A 15567-nucleotide genomic window follows, 5' to 3' on the forward strand; every position below is an offset into this window, starting at 1 on the left:
TGCCCGTGAAGTGCACGGACCAGGGAGGAAGACCAGAGTACCTGCTCCGCGTGAGGCATCTTCCACTAACTCTGCCCTTTCTCCCCTGCTCTTCCCAGGACCAAATCGGTTTCCTCCATGTCAGAGTTTGAAAGTTTGCTGGACTGTTCCCCCTACCTCGCAGGGGAAGCCGCCCGGGGCAAGAAGCTGCCCAACAGCCCTGCCTTTGCCTTTGTGGGCCCCCAGCCAGTGGACCCGGAGAAGGCTGCCCCGGAACAGCCAGGGCTCTCGCCACGTGACTGCAACCGCCTGGGTGCCCTGGGCTGCCAGGAGCCGGCGGGGAGGCAGATGCAGCGCAGCTACACGGCTCCCGACAAGACGGGCATCCGCGTCTACTACAGCCCCCCGGTGGCCCGGCGCCTGGGCGTCCCCGTGGTCCATGACAGGGAGGGCAAGATCATCATCGAGCCCGGCTTCCTCTTCACCACAGCCAAGCCCAAAGAGTCGGCCGAGGCGGATGGGCTGGCGGAAAGCTCCTACAGCCGCTGGCTCTGCAACTTCTCCCGGCAGCGCCTGGACGGGGGCTCCGGGGGCGGCCCCTCGGCGGCCGGGCCCGGCTTCCCAGCGGCCCTGCACGACTTTGAGATGTCGGGCAACATGAGCGACGACATGAAGGAGATCACCAACTGCGTGCGCCAGGCCATGCGCTCGGGCTCGCTGGAGCGGAAGGTGAAGAGCACGTCCAGCCAGACGGTGGGCCTGGCCAGCGTGGGCACGCAGACCACCCGCACGGTCAGCGTGGGCCTGCAGACCGACCCGCCCCGCAGCAGCCTGCATGGCAAGAGCTGGTCGCCCCGCAGCTCCTCGCTGGTGTCCGTGCGCAGCAAGCAGATCTCCTCCTCCCTGGACAAGGTGCACTCGCGCGTCGAGCGGCCGTGCTGCTCGCCCAAGTACGGCTCGCCCAAGCTCCAGAGGCGGTCCGTGTCCAAGCTGGACGGGGCCAAGGACCGCAGCCTGTGGAACCTGCATCAGGGCAAGCAGAACGGCTCGGCCTGGGCCCGCTCCACCACCACGCGGGACAGCCCCGTGCTGAGGAACATCAACGATGGGCTGTCCAGCCTATTCAGCGTGGTGGAGCACTCGGGGAGCACCGAGTCCGTCTGGAAACTGGGCGTGTCCGAGGCCCGGGCCAAGCCCGAGCCTCCCAAGTATGGCATCGTGCAGGAGTTCTTCCGCAACGTGTGTGGCCGGGCGCCAAGCCCCACGTCCGTACCCGGGGAGGAGGGCGCCAAGAAGCTGGAGCCCATCTCCCCCGCCAGCTACCACCAGCCGGAGGGCATGGCCAGGATCCTGAACAAGAAGGCAGCCAAGTCAGGTGGCAGCGAGGAGGCCAGGCTTTCCATGCTCCCCCAGATGGGGAAGGATGGGGTCCCTCGTGATGGAGATGGAGCCACGGTCCTTCCCAATGAGGTAGGTGGGTGGGGTCTGCCCTTTTTCCTGGGAGGTGAGATTGGCTTATAAGGTCCCACTCTTGGTTTTCAAACTCAGGCATGTGGTTTGTGTATTTCAAAAGGTCCTTGTGCTGCTCTGGGATGGGGGTTGGAAGGCCCCAGACCTGGAACAGCAGACCTGATGGACACACAGTCTGAATACAAGAGACTGGTGAGCATGGTGGTATACCCACCTGCTTTGCCACCACACCCCAGAGATTGCCAGCATCCCCTCCAGGGAAGAGGCATGCTCACTGCCCTCCTGCTGCCCAGTGGTGTGCGGGAGCCACCTCCTTTGGTTCATGAGAGCCCATCGTGTACATCTCTGTGTTTAGTGATGTCACCTTAGTACCTTGAGATCGGCCACCAGGGGAGGATTTACTCCGTGAAAATTAGAAGTGCTGCATGGGAGGATTTACTCCGTGAAAATTGGAAATGCTGCAGATCAGGGCTTCTCCTCTTACTCCTGGGAAACTAGTCATTAAACATGTACCAGCACACCACTGCCCTCACCCCACCAAGACTCTATCCCTAAGTGCTTCCATTTCCTCTGAGACTCTTTTGCTGCTCACTCCACTCCTGATACCAATTTCAGATTTAGTTAGGGATTATGTGCATGTTAGTAAAACAACGCATGTAAGTTAGCTTTGCAGAAAGGGAAATTGCAGAGGATCTCATGGAACCCAAGGGCAGGGACCCAAAGGCCCCAGTGGCTGCTCTGTCTCCCTCTCCTCTCTCTTGAGCTTCATTTTCTCTGATGTCCTCTTCCTCCCTCTGTCTCTGTTGTATTTGAATATGGTCCAGGTGGGCTCTGCCTACTCTGCTTTTATAACATCTTCCAGTTCCAGCACCTGAGGGAGACTGACTCAAATCCCTGTGTCCCCATTCCACATTTCAGGAAGAAACTGACTAGTGTAACTTGAGTCCAGTGTAACCCCTTGGTCCAGTCAGCTGTGGTCAGGGGTGGTATCATGGTCTGCAGTGCACAGAGTGAAGGAGGGTTGTAGGTGGGGGCACAGAGAGGTGGCATGGGCTGGGATTGACCCATGTGATTTGTACGTATTGTATGTTTAGCTGGTTTCTAGTTTTTCCCTATTTATACGTAATGCTGTGGTGAACGTCTTGACACAAAAGCATTTTTCCATATTGCAGATTATTTCCTTACATTTGAGTTGCAGAAATGGGATTCCAGAATAAAAGACTGTAAATTGTTAAAGGTATTTGATAAGTGTTGCTAAATTGTCTTTCCAAAGACTTTGTTTAATTTCTAGAACCCCCAGGAGTGTATGGTGAGTGCCTTACTTCCCTATACTCTCTGGCTGCATTTAAAAAAAAAAAAAAACCTTTTAAATATTCATTCCTCTTTTTTTAACTTAAGAAAACCCTTTTTGAGGTTAATATACATACTGAGCATATTGTAAGAATATGACTTATTGACTTCTCACAAACTGAACACACCCATGTATTAGAGTTCTCCAGAGAAACAAAACCAATAGGCTTTGTGGTTATGCGTGTGTATGTGTATGTGTGTGTATATGTGTATATATATATATAGAGAGAGGGAGAGAGAGAGAGTTTTATTATATTGTAAGCTGAAGACCCAGGAAAGCCAATGGTTTAGTTTCTGTCTGTGTCCAAAAGTCTGAGAACCAGAAGAGCCAACAGTATAGCTCCAGTACAGCATATGTAGCTGATGTAGTTCCGATCTAAAGGTCATCAGGAAGGAAGAATTCTTTCTTACTCAGGGGGAGTCAGCCTTTGTGGTCTGTTCAGTACATTGACTGATTGGATGAGGCCCACCCACATTAGAGAGAGCCATCTGCTTTACTCAATCTACTGGTTTAAATGTTACTGTCTTCCAAAAGCATCCTTGCAGAGGCACCCAGGATAATATTTGACCAAATATCTGGACCTGTGGCCCAGTCAAGCTGACACATGAAATTAATCATCACACCCACATAACCACACCTACATCAAGAAACAGAGGTACAAAGCTGACCGTATTTTGAATGTTGGTTTCATAGTTGATCCAAATGTTTTTCAGTATGTAAAATGTGCTTATTACCTGTTGACCCAGTAGTTCTCCTAGGAATGTAGCCTATGGAAATATTCACAGAGGTAGATACGTGTGTAAAGAAATGTATTGCATTATTAATAAAAATTGCTAAGATTTATTGAATACTTAATAGGCACTATCAAATGCTTCACATATACCTGATGTGACCCTCACAACTACTTTGACAAAGGTATCACGTCCCTCATCTTAGAGCAGGAAAAATCAAGGCTCAAAGAGGTTAAATAACTTATCCAAGTTCACACAGCTGTTAGACAGTTGGGCTGGGATTTGAACTAAGCAATTGAGTTTTACAGCAGCACTTTTTTTTTCAAAGTATAGTTGCTGTACAATATTATATAAGTTATGTGTGTAATATAGTGATTCATAATTTTTAAAGGATATAGTCCATTTATGGTTACTATAAAGTATTGGCTATGTTCCCTGTGCTGTAAAATATATCCTTGTACAATAGCTTATTTTATACCTGATAGTTTGTACCTCTTAATCCCCTACTTCTATTTTGTCCCTCCCCCCTTCCCTCTCCCCACTGGTAACCACTAGTTTGTTCTCTATATACATGGGTCTGCTTCTTTTTTGTTATATTCACAAGTTTGTTGTAATTTTTAGATTCCACATACAAATGATATCATACAGTATTTGTCTTTCTGTATCTAACTTATTTCACTTAGCATAATGCCCTCCAAGTCTATCCATGTTACTGCAAATGGCAAAATCTCATTCTTTTTTTATAGCTGAGTAGTATTCTATTGTAGATATATACCACATCTTCTTTATCCATTCATCTGTTGATGGACACTTAGGTTTTGGCAATTGTAAATAATGTACTGCAGCACTTTTAACCATTATCCCTGTGTGTTGGTAATAGTAAAAAAAAATTAGAAACTACCTAATATCCACATAAAAAATGCATTGGATAAATAAATCAAGCTATTTCCATTCAGTGGAATAGCATATGGCCATTAAAAAGAAGGAGATCTGGGCATACATGACAAAAAAGTGTTCATGTTTTGCAATTACAAAATAAGCTGTAGGGGTTGAAATCATTTGGGTAAATGCATGTGTGTGCAATGTTTTGAGAATTTATCTTTCATGGACAATGTCTACTTTCTTCTCTGTATATTCCAGAATTTATTACCTTCTGGAAGGTTGTTTATAAGCATTCATTACTGCTCTAATGGGAGAAAATAATTTTTAAAAATTGGTCCAGAGAGGGGCTACAGCCCCTGGGAACTGGTCCCTGGGCACAGCTGAGTCCAGATTCCTTGCCTGGCCACCCAGTCCCTGGGTGGGCAGTGCCTCCTGGCTCCTCCCGACTTCTTCCTCCCTCCTCCCAGGATGCCGTGTGTGACTGTAGCGCCCAGTCTCTCGCCTCCTGCTTCGCCCGGCCATCCCGCTCTGCCATCCGCCACTCTCCTTCCAAGTGCAGGCTGCACCCTTCAGAGTGCGCCTGGGGTGGGGAGGAGAGGGCAGCCCCCCCCAGCGAGTGACAGAGCAGCCAAGCTCCCCACTTCAACCAGCCCAGTCCCTGGACAGCCAAAGGGAACCCGCGGAGAGGAGACGAGGTGAGGGGCCCGCGCCCCCTGCATCTCTCGCCCAGGAGGGCCAGCAGCTGCACCACCGCCGCAGAAGAGCTTTCCCATCCAGGTAAAGCGGGGCCTCCTGCTGACTGCTGGGTGGCGATCTCTGACTTCCCAGGGGAAGGCAGCGAGTGGGAGAACGACCAAAACTGGGCTTCAGAAGCATCTCCAGAGAGATCCCGTGGGAGCTGATCCCTGGGTCATAAGGGAGAGCCTTGCCTGGTTCTAGCCACACCCACTTCTCAGAGGAGCCAAGGAAAGGATACACTTCCGGCCATGCCCCTCAGGGAAAAGGGCTCACAGAGACGTTCCCTGCCAACCACATCCCTCTTCATGGGGAGGAAACACCAATGAGAAGAACAGGCTTTGCTCTAGGGCTCAACTTGGGGTTCTTGGTGGAGCTGAAATGGGCATCACCCCGTCCATTTTTTCCCTCCACCGCCTCCTCCTCCCAGCCCTGCTGCTCTGGATTGCTGTGGCTCTAGGGGATATGATAGGGCAGTAACCAGGGTCAAGTATCTGCTTGGAATCCTGGAGCCCTGGATCTCCCTGCCCGTAGCTTGGATGCAGCAAGGACTAGAAGACGAGGGGCTCAGGGTAGGGGAGCCACTGGAACTGCCTTTCTTGCCAAGGTGACGTGGGGGGCCCCAACCTTCCCAGGAGACTCCTTGAGGACAGAAATAGGTAAAGTCCATCTCAAGACCTGGTGCACAGATAAATACATGCCTAATTGCCCACTGCCTTGATCGCTGGGGTCTCTTTCCCTGGCACCCTGGAGGGGCACCACATCTCCACTGTGTTTACATCCTGCAGCTGGTGGAGGGCAAAGACGTTCCCAGTAAGAGACTCCCAGATGGCCAGGTCAGGCCGAGGAGCATTCTGAGAGGCCAGTGCCCCAGGACATGGCAATAGACTGGGGCCTGGAAACACATTTCTTGCCTAGGTTGTTTATTTGAATTTTTCTTACTATAAATATTTAAGGTGGTTTTACTTTATTTTAATAATTTAACTTACCCCAAAGCCCCTAAGGTAATTTATTGGAGGTTGATACATGTACTCTCGCCACTGGGACAATGCAAGGCTTTAAGACGATGGACAGGCGCAGGGTCCCCTGTGTGGATGAGGCAACTCAGCAGCCGAGCTCTGGTCTCCAGGTCAGCTTTGGAGGGCCCCCCAGCAAAGCTGGAGCCCTGCAGCCTGCTCCCCCAAAACTGCTGACCCTTTGGCCTCAGAGCACCACTTTACACTCAATACCCGGTACTTGCCCAACCCCCAGCCGTGAGTCTGTAAATGCTCACAGACAGGGTGGAGGGCTGGACCACTTCCTAAACATTCTCCGTTTTCTTACTCATTTTCCTCCCTCCCTCTGACACCTTTTTTGTTTCAATGAGTCAAACACGGATTACTAAGGCTTTATCAAGAGCATGGAGATCTCTCCAAGTTCCCCAAGTGAGAACTCGCAGGAAAACAGGACTGAACTTCGAGAATGTTGTTTATTGCAGCTTTGCACATGGATCTGAGAGTGTCTGCCAGCCTGCCTCAGTTCACACCAGCCTGCCAGCTTTTTCACCAGCCTCTCTCCTTAGCCTTATGGGCTCTCCTGGCTCGCCTCCCAGCCCCAACTCCACTGCCCACCCTTCCCCATGTCCCATGTGAGCTGCCTGAGCCATCGGATGGATTGCACCTTGGCTCATTGCAGTGTGGTGATGGGGGAGGTGTACTCAGATGGCCTCCCCCTTGGTGCCAGTGAACCCGTTTTGTTTACACACATGCCCACACATCTGCCTGTTACAGGCTAGGGGCTCAGAGTGGAAACACCAGGATAAAGTGGCTTATCTGTGAATTTGCCATCAGGAAGACCAAAAGCCAGCAGCTTGGCTAATTTGCTCCCAGGACTCAGGAGATGCCTCTGCGCTCCCATCCACCAGCTCCCGGTCTTGCCCTTTCTGGGGCACCTGGACCAGTTACCCAAATTCCTTCATCGCCATTCCCTATCAGCAGAACTTGGGGTTACGTTAGTGCAAGCAGCCACTTCCTCATGCTATAGTGACCTGTGTGGGCAGAGCAGGCAGGCTGATGGAGCCATGGGCCAATCCCCTCTAGGATGCCACTGCTCCCACCCAAGAGGTCAGGGGTCCCCTCCAAGGTTATCTCCAAGTGAGGGGATTCACACAAGGCCACAAGCCACCAGAGGCCTCTGGCACTTCCCAGAGCTGCAGAGGGCCAGGGAGGCTGTGCTTCTAGCCTTGGGGAGAAATCCTCGTGAGACCTGAACCCTGCGGACCGCTCAGCCTTACCGTCGTTCTCACCCAAGATTGTCCTTGCATTCTCATTGTCTTAGAGCCTGGCCACCCAGCCCTCAGCCAGTGTCAGAGACCCCAGATCTTGGTTTTCAATAAAGTCCCAGTTTCTGCTTCCTGCATGCCACTGTGCAAGCTCACTCATCACTGTTCCTACAGAAGCCTCTGGACGTGGGGCTTGATGGGGTTGAAAATGTTACGTGTAAATATTGGTTTGGTTTGATTTTTAGCATTTTAATTAGTAACGGTTGTGTTTTCTTTTTTGGGGTGGGGGGTTGGTTTGTAAAAACTCTCTACTCTTTTGGAATGTAATTTCTAAGTTTGTTTCTTCAAATGCCTTTTTAAGTCTTGGTAACATTCCCAAAGCAGAAAACTGCCTGGCCCTCTGTGGGGACTCCCCTGGAGCATTGGGTCCCAGGAAGGAACACTGCCCTTTCCCCCTTTCTTCCCCTTCCTGCTACCCCTTACCTTTTTACTCCTAGCAGCTTCTTCTTCCTTCTCTTCCTCCTCCTCCTCTAGCCTTCTTTTTCCTTTCCCCATCTCTATTCTCTGCAGCCAAAGTCCCAAGGAACCCTGGGGTCCTAATTCCCTACAGACCCCTAGGCTTGGATCCATTGTGTTGGCACCAGTTGGTTGAGGGGAAATGGGAGACCAGTTGGCATGGTTGACCCCAAACTGGACGATCTTGTGTTTCCTATGTCTGACCTCTTCCCAGAGCCAAATTAAACCCTCCTGGGGGCAATGACGTCTGTATTTGAAATGAAAGTCGAACCGCTTTGGCGCATCGGTGTCCTGCATGCACAAAGCATCAGTATCCAAGTCCCTGTCACCCTGGCAGCCCTTCCCCGCCCCCTGCTAATTCTTTCCCCACCAAAGGCTGACCAATTTTAAAAACTCCTCCAAGAGGTCTTGCTCAAAATGGCCCCGCCCCTTGGTCTCCCCAGGGACGCCCTTCTACCAGCTGCTCTCCCAGGTGACAAAGTTGAGGGCCCAAGACTTGACCCTCTTACACCCTAATTGCCACATGGCTCCCTCTTGCCTGCCCCCATGCACCTTTCATGGTTTTGTCACCCGGCCTGTTCTCCTCTTGCCCATCCAACTTCCAGGCCCTTCCTCCCTCTCCTCTCCCATCTAGAATGTCCTCCCCACCCCAGCTTTGCCAGCCTTCCAGCCCCACCAGCATCACCCCCCACCCACCCTGTACACCCCTCCTAGAGCACGTTGCTATTTAGAAATTGCTTCCCCATGCCACATCTCCTTCAGACTTCTAAGGGCCAACTCTGGGAGGCAACCTTGGCAGGATAGGGGTTAGTGCTCCCATTTTACAGATGAGGAAACTGAAGTGCAGGTCTCATCCCTGAGTCACCTAACTGGGAAGTCATCAAGTTTAGACTAGAGCCTGGGTCTACTGGATCCCCCAACCCAACTCTGTCCTGCTTGCTGTGTCAACCCACTGCCCCACTGGGGGCTTTGTGTGGGTATAGGACACCAAGAATATGCCACTGCCCAACCCAGACATAAAACCAGTCCACTCTGAATCACTGGACCCGTGTGTCCCAGAGGGTGGTGTGGTGACCCCCTGCATCAGAATCCTCTTAGGGCATGTCCAAAATGCAGCTTCCTGGGACCCGCCTCAGCCTCTGGGCCAGGAATCCGCGTATCTAACAAATTCCCAGGGAGATCCTGAGTACCAGTGGCCACACCATTGAGGTTCACAGCCCTGACCGTTAGGCCATCTATTTTTAACCAGATAACCATGATGTTATATCTTAAAAAGAGCACTGAGCTGGTAATTAGGGGACCTGGTCCTCAAGCCAGCTCTGATTTGGGTTAATTATGCTGAGAATTTCCAAAAAGCACTGGAGGCAATTTACAATCTTAGTCATAAGGATCAGTAAGACAACAGAAAAAAAAGAAAGGAACTTTCTTGGCGGTCCAGTGGTTAAGACTCTGTGCTTCCACTGCAGGGGTTACAGGTTCGATCCCTGGTTGGGGAACTAAGATCCCGAATGCCTCGCGGCACAGCCAAAAAAACAAAAAAACAAAGAAAGTCAAAAAGCAAGAGGAATTATCATTCCCCAAATCTATCTGACGTGATTCCCATAATCCTGCAATTAAATTTTACTCTTGGGCTTCCCTGGTGGCTCAGTGGTTAAGAATCTGCCTGCCAATGCAGGGGACACGGGTTCGAGCCCTGGTCTGGGAAGATCCCACATGCCGCGGAGCAACTAAGCCCGTGAGCCACAACTACTGAGCCTGCGCGTCTGGAGCCTGTGCTCCGCAACAAGAGAGGCCGCGATAGTGAGAGGCCCGCGCACCGCGATGAAGAGTGGCCCCCGCTCGCCACAGCTGGAGAAAGCCCTTGCACAGAAACGAAGACCCAACACAGCCATAAATAAATAAATAAATAAATAAATAAATAAATAAATTTATTAAAAAAAAAAAAAAATTTTTACTCTTGAGTTTCCTGGCAGCCGCAGTAAAAAGGGAAGCACATCACGGTAAAAAGGGAAGCATGTCATCATCCAGTCATGGGATGTAACCATAGTTGCCCCAGGAGACAAACTCTTCTGCTGCTAATTTCGAGCATGTGTCCTTCCTTCAAAGTCCACTAAGCCGGTTGCAGTGTGAACCTAAGATGCAAAGACGGTTTCCAGGTCACTATTTTTAAGATAATAATAAACGGCCACCAACTTGAACGACCTTGGCCCCGGAGCATGTGGCTAGTCTGTACCTCAGTTCCTCCAGCTATAAAGTGGGAGAATGTCCTTGCATGGCTGTGCTGAGGACCAAATACAGTACTGTGCCTGTGAATACGCCTGGGAAAGCATAAGGTTCTACACCCATGGAAAGTGGTCTGATCACACTCATTGTTCCCACACCAGCCTCCTGGTGCCCTGGCCCTAGGGGTGATACACCCCTCACTAGTCTTAGTGAATAGAAAGAAAAATAAACTGGACCTACCCCCTCACTTTTTAAAAAATTGTGGCAAAACATACATAAGACATAGCCATTTTTAAGTGGCTTTAAATACGTTCACAATGTTGTATTGATACACTCTCCACTTCCAGAACTTTTTATCACCCCAAACTGAAACTCTATACCCACTAAACAATAACTCCCCATCCCTCCCCCCCAGCCCCTGTAACCTCTGTTCTACTTTCTGTCTCTATGAATTTGCCTAGTCTAAGCACCTCATATAAGTGGAATCATACATACAGTGTTTGTCCTTTTGTGTCGAACCCCCTCACTTTTTTGGATGAGGAATCAGGCCCAGAGAAGGGAGAGAGTGACTCACCCAAGGTCAGACAGCAGGTTAAAGGCAGAATCAGGACCAGAACCCAGGCTTCCTGACTCCCATCAGGTTCTGCATCCTGAGTGGTGAGTGAGACACCCCCCACCTACCATTCCGTGGTCTTGGTTGAACCCCTTCCTCTCTCTGGGCTCAGTCTGTTCGCTCCCCACTGCCCACCCATCCTCTCTTTTATCATCTTCCTCCAAAGCTTCCCCTCCTCCTGCCTCCTCTTCTCCAGCTGATTCCCACCAGCAGACTGAGTGGCCCTGACCCATGGCCAGGTTTTCCTCTTCTGAGCCCCAGGCTTCCTGGTAGCACCCATCCCTCAGCCCTCCCAGAACGGCTTCCCCAGCTCCACTCGTCTCCCGTGGATTTCCCTGTAACCTCAGCAAACCCCTCCCTGTCCCCTCAGCCTCACATACCCATCCTCCCGTGTCTGTGGTCTCCCAACTCCAGATGTTTGCTTGCAGATCTGGTTGTATTCCCTGGGTTCTGTTTTATTTTGTGTTTCCTCACACCGAAGGGGGAACCTTTCCCCAGTGCCTCAGGCTGGGCTTGGCCCCAGTGACCACACCCCCAAGCCCAGAAAGACATCCCCCCATCCCACCCTTGAGCCCCATTTTCTTCTGTCCACGGCCTCCCGGCAAGACCCCAACACTTTCCACTGGGAATTGGGGGGGAGCTTGGATCCCCCATTTTGGCCTCCTCTATCCTGCCCAGTCCCACATGGCCTTGTTTGGAAAGTAGATACAGCCTGGCTTGGGTTCTTCTCTCCCTGGCCATCCGTCCATCTGTCTGTCCATTTGACATCCCTCATACTCTCCACTCTCCCCTGGACCTCACGGCCTCTGGAACAGGTTGCCCTGGCAGAACCTGTAGCCCACCCTGGCAAAACCTGTAGCCCACCCTGGCACTACCCCTTACCCCTCCCAACAGTGTTTGCAAAGTCCACAGACCCAAGAACGGAAGGGGACTGGTGACATGATGCTGGGCCTGAGTCCCCTGCCCAGGGCTCTTCCCCACCCCTCCTGCACTCTTCTTGGACCCTACCTTGTGTATCCCATCAGCCCTACTCCACTCCCTTCCTGCCCTTCACTAGCCCCCTGGACCCCAGGGTCTAAGGAAAGGAGCTTTGGTTTCCCCTAAGTATCCTTGAAGGGCCGAAGTCGTCAGGGCCTGGCCACCTTGTCACTCTCCATTCTGATACCACTCAAACTGCTCCCATGAAAAGGAACCTCAGCCAGGAGTCTGGAGACCTGGCCCAGGAGGTGTCTTAACTTCTCTGTGTTTGGCTGGTTGTATGATTTTATGATAAGCACGAGGATGATCCTTAGGGCCCCAGAGCACCCCTCACGTTTTGGAGTCCTGCATCACCATCCTCTGTCCACTGGGCCCTGGTATCCTGGCTCCTCTCAGCTCCGCCACTGATCTCTGTGCCTTAGTTTACTTCTCCGCACAGGGGGGCTCACCACAAGTCTGTTCCCAGCAGCTTCCCAGATATTTTGGTGCCTCTAAGGCAGGGCCTTACCAGCTGTTGCCCAGCTCCCTGGCACTGTCTTGGGGCACCAGGTTGCTGAGGATGAGATGCCTGGAGGTTCTCAAAGAAGCAGAAGCATCACCTGGGCACTTGATAGACATGCAAAGTATTGGGCCCACTCAAGACCTATGGAACAGAACCTTGCGGGGCGGGGGATGGCCAGCAAGCTGGGGTTTAACAAGCCCTCCAGGTGATTCTGATGTACACAGGAGTTTGCCACCTGCGGATCTGGACCAGCAAATAGTGTGGCCTGGTGAGGGACTGAGGCTGGCCCTGACCAGGAACAGGAAACACCAATCTCATCTGGACTCCTGAGAGATTGCGAACCCTCCCTGCCCCTACCCAAAGCAAAACAAAACTAAGTTCTCCTCTTCCTGGAAACTGGGGGGCTGGGAGAAGGCATACATTTTTCCTTTCCCTGCCCCTGGCTTGTTTCCAGTTCTACCCACTTCTCCTACTTGTCTGGGTTTTACAAAAGATTGTGTAGGGTTGTGCCAGCCAGGCAGCAGGTGGGCGTCCTGGTGGGGGTGGGGGCGGGAGACAAAAGACCCTGACCGTTTATCCCTTGGGAACCTCACCATAGGCTTATGGCCTCTCTTCAAATGGAAAGAAACAACTCCTCAAAGAAAGACTCCTAAATCCCCAGTGAGCTCCTCCTCCTCCTTCTCTCACCTCTAGGGAGACCTTGTAGACAGTGCCAAAAAACAGCTCCAACCCCCAGCAGCTGGGGAAGAGAGCCAGAAGCTGTCCCTCCTCCTCATCCTGGCCCCCCTCCCCAAACCCCGCCAATACTGTGAAGCCCCCTTCCTGACCATCCTGGTTTCCTGGTGTGGACCCTGCAGCTGTGGGCCCTCAGGGTTCCCCAGGGAAAGGCCTTTGGGAGGGAAGGGACTAAGGGCATCCTTGGGCCAAACCGTCCACCTCTCCTGTCCGCTGTTTCTCCTCCCCACTCCTGTCTTCAAAAGGCTCTTTCCCAGGATGGATTGGGTGCTAGGACAACCATGGTCTAATCCGCCAGCTCTCCTTGCCCCCGTGTCTTATTTCAGACATGAGAATAACTGTACAGTGTAAACTTACAAAGCGTTTTTAATGGTTGTAGATTGGAAATAAAGTATGTCATATGAACAGTTTCCATGGACTTGGCCTCTTCTCTGATTTCTCATTTTGGGTGGGTGGGGTGCTCAGCAGATTTGAAACTTGACTGTACCCCACACCCAGTTGCCTGGGAAGGAAGGAGCCCTGGGAATGCCACAGCCAGCTGGCTGGTTTGGGGTCACTTGGGAGGAGCCACCAGGAGTTCCTGGCTACTGACTGCTGACACCTCAGAGTCTCCCATGAAGGGTGGTATGGCCACTGAGAAACAAATGCAGAGTCATCAAAAATGGAATTGAGGGAATTCCCTGGAGGTCCAGTGGTTAGGAGTCCACGCTTCCACTGCAGGGGGCACAGGTTTGAATCCCTGGTCAGGGAACTAGGATCCTGCAAACCTCACAGAGTGGCCAAAAAAAAAAGGAATTGAAACTTTCTACAAAAGACTTTCAAAAATTTATCATAGAAAAGGACATGGATTAATTATCTATTACAGTAGAATTAATTATCCCCAAACATTTATTATATCACAGATGCTGTGGGTCAGGAATTCAGGAGCTGAGTAGTTCTGACTCAGGGTCTCCTGAGGGTGCAGTCAAGTGTCAGTCAGGCTGCAATCATGTGAAGGCGTGATTGGGGCTGGAGGATCCACAAGGTGGCTCACTCATATGCCTGGCAAGTCAGTGTTGGCAAGAGGCCTCAGTTCCTCCCCAGGTGGCCCTCTCCATAGGGCTGCTTGAGCATCCTCACAACATGGCAGCTGGCTTCCCCCAGAGCAAGTGATATACGGGAAAGGAGGGTAGAAGTTACAATGTCTTTTATGACTAAACCTTGAAAATCATACACTGTCATTTCTGCAGTATCTTATTGGTTATACAGATTAGCCCTATTCCTTGTGGGAGAGGATTATACAAGGGTATGAAGACCAGGAAGTGGGGAACATTAGGGGCCATCTTGGAATCCAGCAACCACATGAAAATTACACAGATCTCTTTTTTGAGGGCCTAACAATAGCCAGGCCTGTGCTAGGCATTGAGGATAACAATATATGGGCCTGAAAAACAGGAAAGCAAATGTCAATGGCCAGGGGGAGCCCAGGGTGCTCAGGGAGCTAGGAAGAATCAGCAAAGGCTGCAGAGGGACATCTGAACTGATACCTAAGGTTGAGACGACCAGATGAAGGAGATGATGGCGTGCTGTAGGCAGGAGACGGAAAGGACATGTTCCAGGTGGAGGGAACGGCATGTGTGAAAGCCTAGTAGAAAGAAGAGCAGAACTGGGGAACTGAAAGAAGTCACTGGCGCGATGAAAGAGGCTGGGTCAGATCACGCAGGGCCTTATGAGGGAAGGAGTGTCCACATCCTGTGGACAGTAGGGAGCCACATAAGAACTGAAAGCAGGTAAAGGACATAGAGGATGTACTGGGTCTGGATGCCATTAAGCAGTATACCCACTGTGCCCCAGGACGGCCAGTTCTGGCTGTGTTTTGTTCTTGGGATATTGACAAGCGAGTAGTAGTTGAAGGAGCTGGGTGAGCAGAGAAGGAACTGGGCTCTAGAAAGTGATATTCAGGGAATAAAGAGCAAATCTCTGCTTTCAGATGTCTGTTGGGAGCCAACATGCTGGAACCACATGGTGGAAATTTCAGGAAGGCAGATTTCTGCCTACCACCAGAAAACTTTTCCAAGGACCACAGCTGCTATAGAAGGATGACCACAGTCACATTCCAGCTGCTGCTCACCAACCCTTCTTTCAGTTTCTGTGGACTGCTTGTAATTCAACACTTGGAGGTTTCAGATCCCAAAGGACTGCACATGCAAGGGGACATTCTGATGGCATCATGCTGGGTGCTGAAGCAGCAGTCTGCTATCTGGGAGCACCCAAGCCAGCAAGGGATAGTGGACCAGGCACAGGCTGGGCTCCTGGGAGCACAGAAGGGGGATCTGCTTTTCAGCCTGGCGCCTCAGAGAAGGCTCTGAGAGAGATGAATCCTCAGCTGAGGCTTAAAATCGGAGAATTTTGCCAAAAACAAAAGGCTTGAAGGGCTTCCCAAGCAGAGGGAATGGCTTGAGCAAAGGAGTAGAAGCAACGGGGGATGATGAGAGGAGAGGCAAGCAGTTTGGGGAGGGGCTGGACTGCAGTGAGGTTACAAAGGAGAGTTCTTGAACTTCGCCAAGTATAGAAGGGACCACAAGGGGAGAACATGTACTAGAGCAGGACTGG

At 51.3% G+C, this 15567-nt stretch overlaps 1 protein-coding gene across 3 annotated transcripts in view; it reads left to right on the plus strand.

Annotated features, from left to right (window-relative positions):
• Positions 1–15032, plus strand: part of MTCL2 (microtubule crosslinking factor 2) — a 72524-nt gene extending 57492 nt beyond the window's left edge. For 2 of the 3 annotated variants that reach the window (XM_059898522.1, XM_059898523.1), the window contains exons 14-15: positions 99–1449; positions 4881–13385. In XM_059898522.1, coding sequence (XP_059754505.1) covers positions 99–1449; positions 4881–5033 — 1504 coding nt within the window. In that variant the 3' untranslated portion in view covers positions 5034–13385. Of the gene's footprint in view, positions 1–98; positions 1450–4880; positions 13386–14944 lie in introns of those variants that run through there. The other variant, XR_009497744.1, reaches the window with a different exon arrangement.
• The last annotated feature ends 535 nt before the right edge of the window (positions 15033–15567 follow it).

This window comes from Balaenoptera ricei, chromosome 15 (assembly GCF_028023285.1).
Source record: "Balaenoptera ricei isolate mBalRic1 chromosome 15, mBalRic1.hap2, whole genome shotgun sequence".
Taxonomy (NCBI): Eukaryota; Metazoa; Chordata; class Mammalia; order Artiodactyla; family Balaenopteridae; genus Balaenoptera; species Balaenoptera ricei.